The sequence below is a fragment of the Phyllobates terribilis genome, unplaced genomic scaffold, assembly GCF_046119375.1.
Source record: "Phyllobates terribilis strain yellow unplaced genomic scaffold, ASM4611937v1 Scaffold_211__1_contigs__length_3443825, whole genome shotgun sequence".
In the NCBI taxonomy this organism is placed as follows: Eukaryota; Metazoa; Chordata; class Amphibia; order Anura; family Dendrobatidae; genus Phyllobates; species Phyllobates terribilis.
The window spans coordinates 1,222,752-1,243,244 of NW_027362971.1; the positions used below are offsets into that span (position 1 = coordinate 1,222,752).

Here is a 20,493-nt window from a genome sequence, read left to right on the forward strand (position 1 = left end):
ACAGAGACCGGTGAAGAAGAACGCAGCCTCTGTGCCCTTGCAGGTCTGTGACTGCTTCTACCAGGAGAGATGGAGCTAAATTCAGCACCTAGTGGAAGCAATGTCCAGAAAGTCTTATAGATTTGTAATGATACTTAAAAATTTGTCAAATTTTATTTTATATCTCTAATTGTAAATTGTGTATTATCCAGACAATCAAGTTTAATTTTCATAATTAAAGGGGTATTCTCCTCTCCAAGATCCTATCCCAATATGTAGTAGGTGTAATAATAATAATATTAGCAAATACCTCCAATTAGAAATGTAGTATAGTTTTCCTGATACGCTATGTCTTACCTCATGTGCAGAACCTTAGGTATCCATGGTTATGACCACTGATAGTGACTGCTAGTGGTCGTAACCATGGATTCCTAAGATCCTGCAATGCCTGCACATGAGGACAGAGACATAGCTAATCACGAAAACTATACTACATTTCTAATTGGAGGTATTTGCTAATATTATAACTACATCTACTACATATTGGGTTCGGATCTTGGAGATGAGGAATAAGGTAGTCTCTGATTGGTAGGAAAATTTATTCTCTTTTAATCCTTTCCGTGTCACATGTGTAGTCAGTCTTTTTCTTTGAGTTAGATTTTTGTGATAATTTATATATTATTTTTTTGCTTAGGTAATCAATGTGGATGGAACTATGCGAAAAACCCTCATAGAAGACAAGCTGCCACATATTTTTGGTTTTACCCTGCTTGGAGATTACATCTATTGGACGGACTGGCAACGAAGAAGCATCGAAAGAGTTCACAAAGTCAGGGCGAGTCGAGAAATCATAATCGATCAGCTGCCGGATCTGATGGGGCTCAAAGCAGCCAGTGTAACCAACACTTTTGGTAAGATTCTAGGCATTACGTAAGCCTATATCTGCTGTTTCATGGGCAGTGACGCAGAGGCTGCTGGAAGCACCTGTACTCTGCTGAATGATTTTCAATACCGCAAAATAGATTCAAATGGACATTGCATGAAATGTAACCAGCTGTAGATGGAAGATTTCTCCATGCCGAGATTTTTATTTTTTTATTTTTCTTTATAATACTGGAGCACACCCCTTCTCTGAAAAAGCTCATAATTGTCCACCAGCATGTCACTTTAGCGCAGGGTTGCAGGTATATACATGTACCTTCAAAGGGAAACCTTTATTTGTTCCTTTAACAATTAAAGGATTTTGTTTTCTTACTGACCTTTCTTTACAAGTAAACATCAATGTACATGTATGCTTAGCACAATCTGCGCGGTTTGTCCTGTCTTAGTGTGCAGGCTTTGTTTTATTACTAAATTTTATCTTAAAATTTCAGTGCATGGGTTATTACTTTTTTACAACAGTATTGTATTTCACAAGAATGAATAACAAAAAAAAAAAGCTTGCAGTTCTCACACTGGCCACTGGGGCTATTTTAGTCTCTGTTTCAAGAAATTATACACTTAGATTAGCAGCAATGGACAGACATCTAATGAGCGTGTGCAAAGGTCATTGTGAGGTGGAGAGGAACAGGGTCAGTGGATTCTTTCCACTCTTTTTTTTCTTAACTCTGTACAGTGCCGTGATTGTAATCATGCCTCTGATGATAACGAAACTGCTGTAAACTCTTTTTGAAATGACCGGAAGTATGGGGTCAATTCATCAAGAGTTGCGTAGCAGACTCTTGCACGACTCAAGTCTTGATAGAATTCAAGTCACCAAATTCATTAAGAGGTGCACGCCTCTCCATGAATTACAGTGCACCTGCTTGAGCCACGCCAGAAATGCTACTGCAGTCTAAGTCTGGAGTAACAATTGTGGTGTACCAAGTTCCCTCACTTTTAATGAAATCACCCTCACCTGCTGTATCCTCACTCATCCCTTGTAGACTGTGAGCCCTCGCGGGCTGGGTCCTCTCCCCTCCTGTACCAGTCGGTGACTTGTATTGTTTAAGATTATTATAATTGTTTTTATGTATACCCCTATCACATGTAAAGCGCCATAGAATAAATGGCGTTATAATAATAATTGAGCGGCTTGGCTACGCCCCTGCTCCTCCTCAGCTCAAACTATTTCAAACTGACATGGAAACGCCAAAAGTTGTAAAAAGTATGCGCAGCGCCGCATTGCTCAAAAACTTTGTGACTTTTCAAAGTTTTAAGGCCATTTTTCTGGCGTAAAAGCTTGAATTAATCGCCCACTGTGAGTATAAAATACCAGTGGCCAGATTAAAAATTGTAAGATTACTTTTTCTTTTTAAAAAAAATTAAATTGAAAAATCACCATTATGAAATAAAAAAGTACCAAATTTTTTCGAAAAATACATGTGGCGCAGAAACCGGATTTAAACAATATTTTCTGATTACATGTTCCCTTTTAAGGCTTTTTCAAGTTTTCAGTGTTTTTAACATAATACAGTATTAAATTTGCTGTCAAAAACATCACAACAAAGCCCTATATGCATTAAACCTTTTTGGTAACCGGCTATGTCCCTCTTTCCCACTTTTTGGCTCTCAGACCCCCCCATGAACTGGAAGGAGCTTACTTATATTCTCGGTAGTAGTTTTAGGAGGCCATGCTGGCCACATTTCCACAGAATTTATCGAACATGGTAGTGATTTAATTCTGTTTTATTCCAGGCACCAACCCTTGTGCAGATCATAATGGAGGCTGCAGTCACCTCTGTTTCTTCACCCCTCGCGCCATCCGATGTTCTTGCCCGTTGGGGCTAGAACTTCTGAGTGACATGAAAACTTGCATCATTCCGGAAGCATTCTTGGTTTTCACGAGCAGGGCAGCAATTCACAGGATTTCTTTAGAAACGAACAATAATAATGTTGCAATTCCACTGACGGGAGTTAAGGAGGCATCTGCTTTGGATTTCGATGTGTCCGATAATAGGATCTACTGGACAGATATCACACTAAAGGTACAATGTTGTGCCACTTTTTTCGGTGAAGCCCAGTTCTTAGTAGTCTGCACTTACGTGTGGTAGTTGGTGAAATGAACATGCCATTGTTGAGTTCATAAATGGTCATGTTTGGGGTCCAACCAACTAGAAAATGGCGATTCCTTGGTCTTACCACCGGTGGTCAAAATATATACAAAAATTAGAGATTGAACCCAATTTACCAGTCTCCTGAATCAAGTATGACATTAGGAATGTCCAGCCATGCTTAAAAAAATAGTTTAGAATGGTAAAAGATTAAAAAAAAAAGTTGTATGTATCCTACCGACTCAAACTTTTCCGGTACGCTGCTCTCGATACATCTTTGGATGAGCATATGCTACCTTCGCTCATGACTGCTGAAGCCAATTAGTGGCAGCAACAGTGACCCAGTGGTCATTTAGATAGGTGGCACGTGGTCAGCTCCCGGGAGAGTAGGTAAGGGAGTTTGAGATTATAACATTTTAAGCTGTTCTTTTCTTATCTGCTGGACAACCCGTTTGGGGTCAGTGCAAAAAACAGTAAATTATGTTTCCAAACTAAAAGTATAGGCAGAATTAGAGGACAATTTATCTTAAGATTGATGTCCTCCATGGATGGAGAATATGTACCTCACCAACAATTGGAGGCATCTCACCTGTGAAGCTCCCCTTGCAGTTTGAGAAGCTTTGTTTTTTTTCTTACTTAGCTTCGTAGCTTGTAATACCTAAAATATATGTTCAAGTGTCTCCATTTTCTGTTTCTGTAGACCATCAGCAGGGCTTTTATGAATGGAAGCTCTGTAGAACATGTCATTGAGTTTGGCCTCGATTACCCGGAGGGAATGGCAGTTGACTGGATGGGAAAGAACCTTTATTGGGCTGATACCGGTACCAACCGCATAGAAGTCTCTCGTCTTGATGGACAGTTTAGACAGGTTTTGGTTTGGAAAGATCTCGACAACCCAAGATCTCTTGCTTTGGATCCAGCACAGGGGTAAGCGATAAAGTTTACGATGAGTCCTGTTATCCTGCTTTTTTGGGGGGGTTGGTACCAAATAATCACAGTAGATTGTGCTGGAGAACATGTTGGGTTACTAAATAGGTCTAGCTAATTTTCTTTAATTTCTCTTAAAGGGAGTCTGTCAGCACAAAACGACTCTTCAAGTCAAACACAGGTGCTCATTGTTCCCTGGACATGGCCAACAGTTCAGTGCATCTTCCCCAGTACTTATTTTCAATCTATCTCTGCCCTCCTCTAAAGCCAAAGATGTCGGTCAAGAAAGAGGTGGTGGGAAGTGAGATGGATGCAAAACTAGTTGGAAAAATGCACTGAGCGCTTGTGCTTGGCTGCAATTACTAAGATTGGAGATGATGGTGCTTTTAAAATGTTTTTACATTTTTGTGGAGTGGGGGGGGAGCTGGAGGCAAATGTGCATTCTGCTGCAAGTTCTCCTGAAACAACAGTTACAGTTCTCCATAGAACTTTATGGGCACCAACTGCCATCCCCTATCTCACTAATGGGAAAATATGTATTCACTGAACAAAGATTTTACTTGAGAATTTTGAGAATGATCAGTCCAGGAAGAGAAAAAAAAAGTGGATTTCTCTAATAATATAGATTACAAATTGTCTTATTTTTACGTGTAGTATGGATTTTTAAAAAAAATAAATAAAAGATTGGTTGATTTTTAAGCATTACAGTGTAAATTAACTATTTCGATAGCAGTGTCTTAACACATGTGTGTAATGTGCGTGTATAAAATGCGTGCATGTAAAATATACTTGTATATTATACACACACACGTATCTATGTATATATTACATATATTTAGACACACAATGTATGTGTCTATTATATATAATGTGTGTGTAAAATGTGTATGCATTTTATACATGTGTGTGCTATATGTATATGTGCGTCTGTGTGTTTATATATTTTATATATATATATCATATAATGTATGTATGTGTGTATATCTATATTATAATTGTGTGTGTGTGTATATAATATGTACATACATGATATAATATACACACATATCTCTCTATATCTATAGAGAGAGAGAGAGAGATATATATATATAGAGAGAGAGAGATATATAGAGAGAGAGAGAGAGAGAGATATAGAGAGAGAGAGAGATATAGAGAGAGAGAGAGAGATATAGAGAGAGAGAGAGATATAGAGAGAGAGAGAGATATAGAGAGAGAGAGAGAGATAGAGAGAGAGAGAGAGATAGAGAGAGAGAGAGATATAGAGAGAGAGAGAGATATAGAGAGAGAGAGAGATATAGAGAGAGAGAGAGATATAGAGAGAGAGAGAGATATAGAGAGAGAGAGAGATATAGAGAGAGAGAGAGATATAGAGAGAGAGAGAGATATAGAGAGAGAGAGATATAGAGAGAGAGAGATGTAGAGAGAGATGTAGAGAGAGATGTAGAGAGAGAGAGATGTAGAGAGAGAGAGATGTAGAGAGAGAGATGTAGAGAGAGAGAGAGATGTAGAGAGAGAGAGAGATGTAGAGAGAGAGAGAGATGTAGAGAGAGAGAGAGATGTAGAGAGAGAGAGAGATATAGAGAGAGAGAGAGATATAGAGAGAGAGAGAGATATAGAGAGAGAGAGAGATATAGAGAGAGAGAGAGATATAGAGAGAGAGAGAGATATAGAGAGAGAGAGATATAGAGAGAGAGAGATGTAGAGAGAGATGTAGAGAGAGATGTAGAGAGAGAGAGATGTAGAGAGAGAGAGATGTAGAGAGAGAGATGTAGAGAGAGAGAGAGATGTAGAGAGAGAGAGAGATGTAGAGAGAGAGAGAGATGTAGAGAGAGAGAGAGAGATGTAGAGAGAGAGAGAGATGTAGAGAGAGAGAGAGATGTAGAGAGAGAGAGAGATGTAGAGAGAGAGAGAGATGTAGAGAGAGAGAGAGATGTAGAGAGAGAGAGAGATGTAGAGAGAGAGAGAGATGTAGAGAGAGAGAGAGATGTAGAGAGAGAGAGATGTATAGAGAGATAGGTAGATATACTCTTCAATTACAGTTCTTGACTCCTTTATCCTTGCAGATACATGTACTGGACAGAATGGGGAGGAAAACCCAGGATAGTTCGCGCCTACATGGACGGGACCAACATTATCACTTTGGTTGATAAACTGGGCCGCGCTAATGATCTGACCATTGACTACGCTGACCAAAGACTTTATTGGACAGACCTGGATACTAACATGATCCAATCGTCCAACATGTTAGGTAAATGTGGGACTCGCATGGCTTTAGTACTGCTGAGCTTCTCACTTCTGTGTAAATCTATCATACGTCTTGTGTAGGTTCAGCTTTTTGGGAGGTTCCTCAGTTGTTGCTGATCTGAGGCTATGGACTATTTGTTGAAATATTTTTTGTCTGGACTTGTGTGAATTCTAAGCTGATGCTTACAGACTGATGGCAACGTCCTTAAATTCAGTGTTTCGCTGGTCACACAAGACTTTTTTCTGTCTGTAACTGTAGGCAAGAAATAATAGACAAGGCTCTCCAACCTAAATATAAAGTAATGATGTAAGGCGCAGTTTTAAGCAAAAAACCAGCTGTTGTCTCATGGCAGAGCATTAATTCTTGCTTTCAGCGCCTGTCTGGGAATATTATGACTTCATGCGTTTTATGGTCATTCCTTGCAATTGGCTGTGATCTAAACTGTATGGAGAATGTGGCTTTTCAGCAGTTAAATGGTACACAGGCTCAGAAGGTTCATACATGTTCACATGCATTAGCACATTTTTACCTGTTTTATTGGTTATCTTTAATAAAATGGCAATCTTCATCCTTCATATCTTTTCGTTTGCATCCTGATCCAGGTTTCAGATTTTTCTCTTGTGGGAGTGTCCCTCTCAGTAATATAGGCTGGATGCTGCTGCCTCTTCACTTGCTATGGTTTATTAGCACAGCTCCAACACTGCGCTAATTTTCTCTCCTTGTCTACAGCCTGTTTTATCAGTCTTACATAAAGTTTTAGAGACTTTCTTCCCCCTCCACAGCAGATCTGTATACAACCTGTACGTACTGCTATCTCTAACACTGAGAGAAGAGAGCGCTGTCAGGAGAAAGTTCTCACTGATTTGTATATATATTTTTTTTAGATTTTGCAGATCACTCAGATAAGGGATTTAGGCCCTGATTAATTTAGACCAACGATTTTTTTCATGCCGTCTTGATGAGAAGGATCTGACCCTCGGATCAAAATTGGACATGTCTGCGCAGACCGAGAGAGGTCACGGACATGTCAATGGCCCCATAGGCTATCTGGAAATCCACTGATTGCACTCGTACGCGAAAAATGGACATCTGAATGAGCCCTTATATTCAGTAACTTTCGATGTTCGTGTGTTTATAATGGATGTTTCTGAACATTTTCCCCTTTTATGTTCAACAGGGGAGGACCGAGAGATCATTGCTGACGACCTTCCTCATCCCTTTGGTCTTACCCAGTACAGTGACTACATCTACTGGACAGACTGGAACCTGCACAGCATCGAAAGGGCAGACAAATCCAACGGCAAGAATCGCACTTTGATCCAAGGTCGATTGGACTTTGTTATGGACATTCTGGTATTCCACTCCTCCCGGCAGGATGGCTCCAACGAGTGTGTGCAGAACAATGGACACTGCAGTCAGCTCTGCCTGGCCGTGCCGAATGGATACAGATGCAGCTGCTCCTCTCATTACACCCTGGACACCAACAACAAGAACTGCAGCTGTACGCACCCGTAGAGTTCATTACTTTTATTTCCAGACTGCTGTAAATGACTACAGCATTGTTAACCATCAAAGTTTTTATCCTCTTAATATATTGCAATCATCATATTATATAGCAGTGTGCACTTGCAATTGCTCATTTTGTCTTTTTACCCAATTAATTCTTCTCTTTTCCAGACTAGCTGAATCCTTCTAAGCTCTATGTAGGAGCAGGAGGTCAATTTTTCCTGCATGAGTCATCAGTAGAACTACAAAAAGTCACTGCAAAGTCCCTGGCAAGGGGAGGAGCGGAGCAGCTGGGTCAGGAGTTGACGAGAAGGCGGAGCTGGACTGACAGGGACTTTGCAGTGACTTAGAATTGTAGTTGTAATGATGACTCCTGCAGAAAAAAAGGCATTTTCTGCAGTGGTTTTTGGATTCAAATTACATACGTGATTTTTCTATGGTACATGTTTTAGTCGGCAAAGATGCATGTTTGAATTTTTTGGGGGGCGGTAGGGGGGGTTTGCAGCAGTCTTGCACTTTCTCATTGTTTTCCATGGGTGAAAAAAAACACTGAAAGAATTGATATGCTGCTGATTTCAGAAACGCTGCAGATTTGCAGTCAGAAAAAAACATGCGAATGCATGAAATTTCATATTTCTGAAATCGTAACTTTTGCTGGTGCTGTAAAAGCAGATTTTAATTTGCATAAAAAACGCTGCAAAAAAAAAGCCGCAAAAACACATCGTGTGAACATAGGCTAAAGTTGTTGTGTTTTTTTTTGAGGACTTTACTATTGATTGCTCTTTTTAGAACAAGCTATTAATATCTGATCGATGGGGTCACATTCCTGGTACCCCTGCCAATGAGCTAAGTGAAGGGGATGCGTCACTTGATAGTGCCTTTCCATCCAAGTAAATGGATTGAGCTGCAGTACCAAGCACAGCCACCACCAAATATGTGGCGCTGTGCCGAGAAAATAATTAAGAGGATCCTCCAGTACAGTTACTTCATTCAGCTGAACTGTGGGATTCCGGGAGGCGGACCCCCACCGATCAGATGATAATGGCCTTTCCTGAAATTAAAGGGCTTGTCCACTATTTTGAGCAAGTACTGATCGGCTACAGATGTTTGATAGCAGGAGACTGGTAGGTGGACACAGTCTACACAGAGGCATTTGAAGGCAAAGGGTGCAACATGTTTAACGAAACCCAAGTGCAAAACTGCCCAAATTGCATGCATTTATGAAGAAAAAAAATTTGTCCCCAAAGGTGGACAGCCCCTTTAAGAAATGGCTCATTGCAAGTAGAAAAAAACAGTTATAATTGTATAATAGTAAGAGTACACAAGATCATGTCTCCAAATCGTGATGAGAAGATCACACATCTGTTATAGTAAAGATGGAGCGGCCATCCCCATTAATATTAAAGGGGCATCCTGTGTTTTATGTTGCAGTGCCTTCCAGCTTTCTTCTATTTAGCCAAAAAACGGCGATCAATCGAATGTTAGTTGATGAACAGCAGAGTCCAGACATCATCCTTCCGATTCACGGCCTCCGGAACGTCAAAGCCATCGCTTATGATCCCCTAGACAAACTCATCTACTGGGTGGACGGGCGCCAGAATATTATTAAAAGGGCCAAGGATGACGGCACTCAGGTAAGACTCCTGCCTCTTACTTTAATGCGAGCTTCTATCTGGAAAGTTACTTAAAACGTTACCTTGTACTTTGATGGTGTTTGCTGAGACGCCACAGATGTGTTGTGGAGCTGCAGGACGGCTGTGATTGACAGCTGCTCTCCAATGTCAGAGACGACTGACTCTCTGGGGAAGTTTGCTTTCTTACTCTTCCGCCAGTCCTGGTTTGGTGATTGCTGGAGCTGACTGTTTTATATGGGCACCCTTAGCAGCTTTCATTCGTTACACTTTTACGGCGCGGCACTTAAAGTCTGTGTTCTTTCGGAAGGTATAGTCTCGCTGGACCGAAATCAAAGTCTCTTTCCATGTGAAGGTATTTTGGCCAGTTTCAAAGTTATTAGTTTTGCATGCTTGGTATTTCGCACGCTCTAAAAACAAACATGCCATCATTCGAATAGAATTGCAGTTGAAATGAATCCGGGTTGAAAAGATGCCAGCTTTTATGGGTGCAAGCCAAAGAACAGATGGATCTCTTGGGAAGGGGCTGGAGAGAGGAGACCATTTACATTGCGTATGTCAGCAACCTGATTTGCAATTTTTTTTTTTTTCTCCCTAAAATTATTTAAATGCTAAAATGGTTAAAGCATTGTAGCCTTACAACTGTACCAGGTCTGTATGGAAGAACTGAGCTACAAAACCCTCCTTTAGCTTAGAACCTTAACTGGAAACTTTTTTTTTTTTTGGCCATTGCATAATTCCCAAAATCAAAAGTTAGCCCCTCTCCGATTCTTGAGACCCTGAGGTCAAGTCCTGCATTGCCCTATCTTGAATGAAGCGGAGGTGTGCATGCTTGACCTCTGTTCCATCCAATGTCTATGGGACCACCACTGGAGAAGGGGGGAGTATAGCGCTCGGCTATTTCCGGTAGTCCCATTGACCATAAATAGAGCAGAGGATGAGCATGTGCACCGCCGCTCCATTCAAGACAGCGCAATGCAGAACTCGATCTCGCGGGTTCTGGAATCTCATTCTTGGGATCACTGGGGGTTCCAGTGGTTAGATCCCTAGTGATCAACAAGTTATCCCCTTCTCCAGACAATAACTTGCGATTTTGGGAAAACCCTTTAAAGAAAAGTTCTTGTTGAGTATGTCCGTTCCCACTGTTGTGAGCTCAGGAACAAGTGTGGATGTTGCTCTTGTGGCAAAGTCAAAGTAGTAGATTAAGTAACTCAATAGACATGTGGCCCCCATGCACATTAGACTAATGTTGGCCCAACCTGCAGGGGGCATCGGCTAACTGATGGTCGGGGGGAGCGGTCAATCAGGCATGTCTGACTTCAGAGTGCCAATTGGCCAGGTGAGTTCTCTTCTGTATGGGAGAGACTGCCAAGATGACTGTCAGCCTTGTAATGTTGCTGGCCGGCTTAAGTGTATTTTAGACTACCACTGACCCCTAACAGGTATTGCAGTGAGCTTCAAGGGATCCTGTCATGTAAAATAAAATGCTGTTAACCTGCAGATATGGGGTTAATCTGCAGGTTAATAGCGTTCTGAAGCTGCCTGGAGCCCCACTACCGGGAATAAAATTTATTCCTTCCGACAGTCTCGGGCTTTCAGTCATAGGGGAGGGCCGACCTTGCTTCATTCATCCCTTAGTGCATAGTGAGCTGTGGCTGTAACAACGCCCCCAGCACTGATTGACAGCCGGCTCTCATACTGAGCCGGCTGTCAGTCAGTGCTGGAGTATAGTTACATCTGCCACTCGCTATGCACCACTGAGTGTTGACCGAAGCCAGGCCGGCCCTCCCTAATGACTGAAAGCCCAAGAAAAAAAATAAAGGCTCAACCTAAATGAGAATACAGCCTATAATGATAGACATCCCACCAGTTTTGACGTACAAAAATGAATGTGAATGGGCAGCAGTAAGTAAAGTGCAACCATTAGACCTCCACCTCTGGCGATTACACAGGACTCTTGCCTGTGTAATTTCACTTTCTATTGTATGATCATTAATGGCCAAGTAATATATTTGAGGTCAAGGACATTTCTCTCTGGGATGGAGACCAAATAACCCCAACTCCCCCACCTTACGTTCATACCAAAGGAGATGAACCCGCCCCTGTGAATGATAAAAATGGCCAAGTAGTAAAACTAAATATTTTCAGTGGGTGGTACCAAGGCTAAGATAAGTGTTTGTTTGGAGCTAAACATTTCATTAATATAATTTTTTTTTTTCACAAATACTTGATAATAACCTTAAAGTAAATCTCAGTGTAAATCCATAGACGTGTTAAAGTGTATTCCAGGTGTTTATTCTAGAGGTCACACCACCTCGACTGTAGTCACCATCCTGTGATGCAGCCTTGGACATTACTGGCTGCAGAATGAGCTAACTGAGAGTTCATCAGCAAGCTTGTCTTCACTGAGAGTTTGTATCTATTTTACCTGCCGTTTTCTGATGTCCTCTCATCTGATTTATGACCACATGAAAGTTGAGCTGAACTTTGATGTGGTCATAAATGCAAACTAGAAAACTTGAGAATTCGTCAATGAGCTTTGACTGTTTGATGCTAAAAGAATTATAATACGTAGGGAAAAAAAAAACTATAGAAGCCCAAATATGCAACATTTTATATGAAACCAAATAAAAAAAATATTTTTAATCCAAAAAAAACAAGCATTTAAGTTGAAGAAAAACATTCTCAAAAGGGTCCATAGTCTTTAATCCTTTGGCATATTGGCCCCTTTTTCTGATACCATGTATTAAATTGTGTTTTTGTTGTTTTTTTCTTTTTGTCCCCCTCTATAGCCTCTGGTGTTAGTATCCACTCCAAACCAAAGCCAAACCCTAGAAAAACAGCCGCACGACTTGAGCATTGATGTCTACAGCCGCACCATGTACTGGACGTGCGAGGCCACCAACAGCATCAACGTCAACAGGGTTACGGGAGAATATATTGGCACTGTTTTGCGCGGAGAACATGACAAACCAAGGGCCATTGCTTTGAATGCAGAACGAGGGTAAGATTTTTTATTTTTATCTTTTATGGTTCAAACTGAATTAATACAAGTGTCTTTAAAAAGTTTTTGGAATTTTAAGAATTTTTATATTTTGCTTTAGCATGGTGACGGCTGCTCATAGATGTATCCTGAGCAGTGGATACATGACAGCCCATCATGTAAACTGCCATTATACCGGCAGACATGTACCGGCATGCATCCTCTGGTATGTGGTTGTGTTTTCACTGCCTGGCAGGACGGAGGACGTAAGGAACTTGCCATCATATTTTTCTCCTAAATATGTTCTGCCAGTTAAATCCCTGAAGACAGATAAACAAGTGGACAGAATGGGAACCATGTGTAATGCAGCTGGAGAAGAGCTACAGATGGGTTTGTCGAGCAGATGTGAAGAGCGTTCAGCAGGCATTTGGGTTGGCTGAATAATTTTTTTATTTTTTTGGGGGGAGAAAATATTACCAGTCACTCAGCATAAAGAGCAAAACAGATGAAGAAATAATAATTTTTTATTTGGCTTTCTTCTAAACAACTCTGGAAACCACGGAAAACTTTGTACATTTTAATATCCGTTATTAAGAATAATTTATAAAACATTAGGAAAAGTAAATTGCTTTCTTCATCTAATTAAAAGAAAAAATGGACTGGTGTTGCCAAACTGGGAAATGTTTTCATTAACAAAATTGGACGTCTCTGTACAGAATAATAATAATAATATATAAAAAATATTATTTATTATTTTTTTAATAATTTTTTTTATTCATTATTCGCCATTTATTCCATGGCACTTTACATGCACATGAAGGTTTCTGGAACGATCAGTATTTAAAGGGGTTTTCCAGGGTATAGTGTGTGGTTTTTTTTTTTTTTTTTTTATTCATCGGACCTCCTCTACTGGGCTTCAGTGGTGATGCAGTAATTTATTTCTAAGCCCTGGCCTCACAAAGTCTTGGAAAATGGCGGTGGGTAGAAATAGTTGCTCTCTAAGCTCTCCCAATGCAACACAAGGGCAACTAAAAGGGCACAAGCCCCACTACTAAAGCAGCCCCTCTCTAATAGGAGGCATATTCTTTAATTTGAATACCTTCAATTTGATGCATAATGAACTTTTGATGTTGTTGTCTACATATTGGGGGTTGTGCGGAATAAAATCTTATTACTGATATGTGATAATTGTGTTGTTTGGCACCACTTTTGTCCAGAAAACTGCCTTGCTATTAGCATGCCAAGCTCACGGTGCAGATTTTAAAATTTTAACACACTAAAGTTGTCCCCCTGACATGTTTCTCTACTTCTATTGCTTCATCAGGGTGAAGTTGTACTATTGTCCCTTTCCCTGATGAAGCTGCAAAAGCAGTGAAACCTATTGGGGGCCAACTTTAACAGCTTACACTGTTAAATCTACAAAGTGAGCTTACATTAGTATGCCAAGCTTACGTTGTAGATTACACGTTTCACTGCTTCTGTGGCTTCATCAGGGTCCTAATATTGTCCTTTTGCCTGATGAAGCTGCAAGAGCAGTGAAACATATTGAGGGGAACAACGTTAGTGTGTTACATTATAAAATCTGTACCATGAGCATGGCATACTTGGAGCAAGGCAGTATTCCTAGCAACTGTTACCATTTGGCACCACTTATGGCCTGAATTAATAATGCTGGAGGCAGCAGTCTGGAATAGTGCCTCACTAGGAGTATGCCAAGCTCGCTGTGTAGACTTTAAAATGTAACATTCTAAAGTTGTCCGCTCACCACCCATCAATGTTTCACTGCTTTTGCAGCTTCTTCAGGGGAAGGGAGCTTGATGAAGCCTAAGAAGCAGTAAAACCTGTCGGGGGAGGGGGCACAATTTTAAAACCATGATAGACTTTAATTTGATACAAGATATGTTCTGGGGGTCCATTACCAAGGGACTTCTGTACTAGTGGTGCTTATGCCCTTTTAGTCTCTCCTCAGTTCAGTTCTGTTGAATCAATTCCCCGCCCAGGTCATTTTGCTTTTTCGGCTCTGCTTTGTCTCCCACAATGCAGTTTAATGGCCGTGATGGCTAAGATTATGTAATTTGGGTATTGTAAACTATAAAACTTTTGCCTGTGTGTTGGAAGCAGATGCACCTACTGGCCTTCTCCAAAATAGTACATCTATAAAATACTCAGACAAGTCTGCTGACCGATGGTCCATGCAAAATTGCATACTTGTTGCATTGTACTTGTAAGATTTCTTCACTATTTCATCTTCCAAAATTCTGTTATATTGTTGGCTCCATTTGCTTTATTTTCCCAGACATGTCTGTTATGTAAATGGAGAGATATCTGCATCATATTGCACAAGGGATTTCTCCCGACAGAGTCTTGATTTAACTGCAAAAATCAAAGTGATTATTTTGGCGACAGTTCATATGTAGAGGTTTTTTGTTTTTTTCCGCATTGTGGGTCAGCAGCATTCACACACAACTTTTCTTCTTGGCTGGTAATGTTCTAACGGCTGACTTTAAAGTAAATGTGCGCCCTTGAGAAAGCTTACTTCATTCTGTTTTATCATTGAGTTTGATGAAATATTTTGTAAGCTTTCCCTGATGGCTGTTGGCACCCGGAATATGTCTGACTATATATCTATGTACTATGTAGGGGATGTCGAGCAAAATATCAGAAAATGGCTATAAAAATATATTACAAAATGAATCCGCGAGAGGTGAAAAGAAAGGAAATTCTACAACTGTTGGTACACCTAAAATATGAATATTCGACACACTCCAAGTGTATTGACCCCCTCAGGGATTTTTTTTCTGTATAAATCCCCCCCCCCCCCCCCCATCCTTTTTTTTTTTTTTTTTTAATTATATTTGAAATAATAGAGGTTCATTACTAATTTTTGCATTGTTTGGTTTGTACAGCCCTGATTATGTCTCTACATTCGAGTAGAGCGGATAAATTTGCGGGGCTCCAGTTGAGGTCAGTGGTACCTTGCGGTTAGACTGCAGACCCGCGAATCTCTTACCTTCCGGCGTCCCCTGCACAACATTTGATTCATCAGGGCTGGCATGACGTCATCTGTGACACACAGATGATGTCACACCAGCCCTGGCTAATCAAAAGCCACGTCGGGGATGCCAGAAGGTAAGAGATTCGCCGGCCTCTAGTCTAGCTGCCAGGTTAACATGACCTCGACGCTAGACCAGTGTCACGCAAATCTATCTGCTCATCTCTACTCTCTATAGCTGGATGCAGAATGAGTTAACAGTGAATCTGTCAGTGAGTTCGCTTTGATGCCACAGCCTGTAACACTTAGGCTATGTGCCCCCGATGCAGAAATGCTGCGGAGTGTTTCTGCATCTCCCTGGCAGAAAAAACGCATGCAGATTTTACATGCGTTTTTTCTGCCAGGTAGAAGCGTTTGTGAAGCGTTTTGATCATGCGATTTCGCATGCGGGTTGTCAAGTGCTTTTTCAAGCGATTTTAGCATCACTTGGAAAGTGCTTGACAACTTGGTCACACTATATAAATCCATGCAACCGACATGGATTTATATAGTGTGACCAAGTCATCAATAGTAAAAAAAAAAAGAAAAAAAAAAAAGAATAAAAATGTTGAAAATTTTTTTTAAAAAAAAGTTACTCACCTTCCGATGGCCCCCGGTCTCCTCTCCGGTGCGTCTGGTGTCTTAGGCGGCTCGCGGTGCTCTAAAAAGGACCTTCCATGACGTCATCTAGTCATATGACATCTGCCGACGTCAGCGGTCGCGTGACCTGTCACATGACTAAATGACTTGTAAAATAACCACGGCACTCAAACTTTGATGAATTTATTACATAAAATCATCAAAGTTTGAGTGCCGAGGTTATTTTACAAGTATTTAGGTTTGGACCCTACTCGTGCACCTGTCCGGTTGTGCAGCAGTTTCTCTTTAATGACTAAATGACGTCATGGAAGGTCCTTTTACACCACCACGAGCAGACGGGGCCATCAGAAGGCAAGTATGTTTGTTTTTTTTTTAATTCTTTTTTTTTTTTTTTTTTTTTTTTACAGGTACTATGGTACCTGGGTCTGGATGAGAGTCTCCTCTTCTCCAGACCCGGGTACCATCCGCACATTGAATCGCTTAATATCCGCATGTGCACATGCAGTCATGCGGGTATTATGCGGTCCAATGCAAGTCAATGGCGGCAATTTTGCCGTGATTCCGCATAATTAATGCTAGTGCTGCAGATTTTTCCGCAGTGATAATCCACAGCGGAAATTTCCGCAGCATGTGCACAGCACGTGAGGATTATCATTGGGAAACATGGCAGACAACTTAACATGCGTTTTTAATGTGTTTTCGCGGCGGAAATCGCTTTGCGGAAACGCATTAAATCCGCATTGTGGGCACACAGCCTTATTGTAGAACCGAAGAAGAAAAAAGGAATTTCCGGCACTTCCATCCATAAAATCAATAGTTTTATTAGAGATTCAGCAGGGGTATAAAGCCTTACACGTTTCTGTTGTACACTACGCTATAAGTCATGGCATGTTCAAAATGGGTGATGGTGTGTTTTTTTTTTTTATTATTTATATTAAAAATAATCTTATTTTTTTTTTAAATTACAATGTGTGTTCATACTTGAGTGATGCCTATGTGTGTCCTTCTTCTAGATACATGTATTTTACAAACATGCAAGAAAGATCCCCAAAAATAGAGCGTGCCGCCTTAGATGGGACGGAGCGAGAGGTTCTCTTCACCACTGGGCTAATCAGACCCGTTGCGTTGGTCGTCGACAACAAATTGGGGAAACTGTTTTGGGTGGATGCAGACTTGAAACGTATAGAGAGCTCTGACTTATCCGGTAAGTGTTTGAAAAAGAAAATAAATATATTTACACTGAAAAATCATTAACGGTTAACCGCTATATGCTTCAGTTTTTCACATAATGCTATATCCTAAACTGAAAGTATTTTACTAGTGTATTATTTGGATGATATTCCTTTTCTCATTGTACAATTGGTAATTTAAGGTATTCTAACTTTCAACTTATTAATACCACTTGAATAATCATTAAGGGTTTTGTTCACATCTTCTTTTTCCGTGTGTCTGTTAAGCCAGGAGTTTCCCTTGGCATATATTATCAAACCTGTTCATATGTCCCATTGTACCCTGCATAAGCCAAAAGCATGTCTTTAGGCGTATCATTCACCTATCTTTTCTTTCACTGTATGGGAAAGTATTTTCCTATGCAGAGGCTGCTGGAAGCACAGGACCTTACTTTTTTTTTTTAAGATACATCTTAGGCTGCGTGCCCACTATGCGTTTTTGAAGCGTTTTTGCCGTAGAATTTCCGCAGTGAAAACTCTTGGTAATATGTGCCCCATGGTCCCCAATGATAATCCGCATGTGCTGTGCACATGCTGCGGAAATTTCCACTGCGGATTATCATTGCGGAAAAAAACACAGCATGTCCATTAATTTTGCGGACACACAGCGTAATTGCCGCCATTGACTTGCATTGAAACGCATAATATCCGCATCACTACATGTGCACACACAGATATGAAGCGATTCAATGTGCGGATGGTACCCGGGTCTGGAGAAGAGGAGACTCGCATCCAGACCCGGGTACCATGGTACCTGTTAAAAAAAATAAAAAAAAATATAAAAAAATAAAGATTATACTTACCTTCTGATTGCCCCCTGCCTGCTCAGCGGTGCGTCCGGTGTCTTGGGCGGTTCGCGGTGGTGTGAAAAGACCTTCCATGACTTAATTTAGTCATGTGACAGGTCACGCAACCGCTGACGTCAGTGATCGCGTGACCTGTCACATGACTAAATGACATCATGGCAGGTCCTTTCACACAACCGCGAGACACTGGGGAGACCAGACACATTGGAGAAGGAGGTAAGTATAATCTTTATTTTTTACCATTCTTTTTTTTTTTTTTTTTTTTTTTTTTATAACCATTACTTGGTCACACTATATAAATCAATCGCGGTTGCATGGATTTATATAGTGTGACCAAGTTGTCAAGCACTTTTCCAAGTGATGCTAAAATCGCTTGGAAAGCGCTTGATAACCCGCATGCAGAAATGCATGCAAAAAACGCTTGACAAACGCTTCTACCTGGCGGGAAAAACGCATGTAAAATCTGCAGCATTTCTGCATCGTGGGCTCATAGCCTCTCTTTGAATTTGAATTTATACTTTTACATTGGATGTAAGCAGAGAGGAATAAAAAGCTGCAGTAATATAAATCTCATCCACCTTTGCCCTGTATTAAAAGCCAGAAGCTACCAGACAGAATTGAGTGCTCTTCACTACTTGAAGTTTTAGGCCAAGTTTACACTTTCGACATTCACAGTTTAAGTACAGATTGCGTTGTCTGGACCGGCCATGGGTCCCCTGGCCCCGTACTCAGATCATGTATGTTGGGGGTGTGAAACCGACCTTAGATGCATATAAATATTTTTTTAAGTAAATCACTAAGGTCCTTTCACTGGCAAGGATTTTAGAGTACTTGAAATGCACAAATAAGAACTTGGAGGTTGTCCACTACTTTTATATTGATGACCTATCCATAGGATAGATCACCAATGTCTGATCAGCCGGGGTCCGACACTGGGCACCCCGCCGATCAGCTGTTATCGGTGGCCAGAATTATTTACTTGCGGAGCTGGCTATCTACTTGTACTGTCTGGGGCGTGTTACTGCACACCTGCCTCCTATTCAATTCAATAGGAGGCAGATGTGCAGTAACAAGCCCCAGACAGTACAAGTAGATAGCCAGCTCCGCAAGTAAGTACTTCCGGCCACCGATAACAGCTGATTGGCGTGGTGCCGGGTGTCCGACCCCGGCTGATCAGACATTGGTGATCTATCCTATGGATAGGTCATCAATATAAAAGTAGTGGACAACTTCTTTAATGTTAAAATGGTCTACCTATATATTTTCTGAATGTAGTTCACCTGCCACAATAGAGGGGCACGGGTGGGGGTGTAATACCTTTTTGTAAAAAAATATATATATATACAGTACAGACCAAAAGTTTGGACACACCTTCTCATTTAAAGATTTTTCTGTATTTTCATGACTTTGAAAATTGTACATTCACACTGAAGGCATCAAAACTATGAATTAACACATGTGGAATTATATACTTAACAAAAAAGTGTGAAACAACTGAAAATATGTCTTATATTCTAGGTTCTTCAAAGTAGCCACCTTTTGCTTTGATGACTGCTTTGCACACTCTTGGCATTCTCTTGATGAGCTTCAAGAGGTAGTCACAGGAAATGGTTTTCACTTCACAGGTGTGCCCTGTCAGGTTTAATAAGTGGCATTTCTTGCCTTATAAATGGGGTTGGGACCATCAGTTGTGTTGTGCAGAAGTCTGGTGGATACACAACTGATAGTCCTACTGAATAGACTGTTAGAATTTGTATTATGGCAAGAAAAAAGCAGCGAAGTAAAGAAAAACGAGTGGCCATCATTACTTTAAGAAATGAAGGTTAGTCAGTGCAAAAATTGGGCAAACTTTGAAAGTGTCCCCAAGTGCAGTTGCAAAAACCATCAAGTGCTACAAAGAAACTGGCTCACATGAGGACCGCCCCAGGAAAGGAAGACCAAGAGTCACCTCTGCTTCTGAGGATAAGTTTATCCGAGTCACCCGCCTCAGAAATCGCAAGTTAACAGCAGCTCAGATTAGAGACCAGGTCAATGCCACACAGTTTTCTAGCAGCAGACACATCTCTACAACAACTGTTAAGAGGAGACTTTGTGCAGCAAGCCTTCATGGTAAAATAGCTGCTAGGAAACCACTGCTAAGGACAGGCAACAAGCAGAAGATACTTGTTTGGGCTAAAGAACACAAAGAATGGACAATAGACAAGTGGAAATCTGTGCTTTGGTCTGATGAGTCCAAATTTGAGATCTTTTGTTCCAACCACTGTGTCTTTGTGCGACAAAGAAAAGGTGAACGGATGGATTCTACATGCCTGGTTCCCACCGTGAAGCATGGAGGAGGAGGTGTGATGGTGTGGGGGTGCTTTGCTGGTGACACTGTTGGGGATTTATTCAAAATTGAAGGCATATTGAACCAGCATGGCTACCACAGCATCTTGCAGCGGCATGCTATTCCATCCGGTTTGCGTTTAGTTGGACCATCATTTATTTTTCAACATGACAATGACCCCAAACACACCTCCAGGCT

General features: G+C 40.9%; 1 protein-coding gene across 1 annotated transcript in view; it reads left to right on the forward strand.

Annotated features, from left to right (window-relative positions):
* Positions 1 to 20,493, forward strand: part of LOC141213731 (low-density lipoprotein receptor-related protein 5-like) — a 125,366-nt gene that overhangs the window by 90,256 nt on the left and 14,617 nt on the right. Inside the window, exons 8-15 of the mRNA XM_073665319.1 lie at positions 674 to 890; positions 2,656 to 2,945; positions 3,712 to 3,938; positions 6,002 to 6,186; positions 7,361 to 7,684; positions 9,121 to 9,323; positions 12,113 to 12,324; positions 16,948 to 17,138. Of these exons, the coding sequence (XP_073521420.1) occupies positions 674 to 890; positions 2,656 to 2,945; positions 3,712 to 3,938; positions 6,002 to 6,186; positions 7,361 to 7,684; positions 9,121 to 9,323; positions 12,113 to 12,324; positions 16,948 to 17,138 (1,849 nt within the window). The remainder of the gene's footprint in view (positions 1 to 673; positions 891 to 2,655; positions 2,946 to 3,711; positions 3,939 to 6,001; positions 6,187 to 7,360; positions 7,685 to 9,120; positions 9,324 to 12,112; positions 12,325 to 16,947; positions 17,139 to 20,493) is intronic.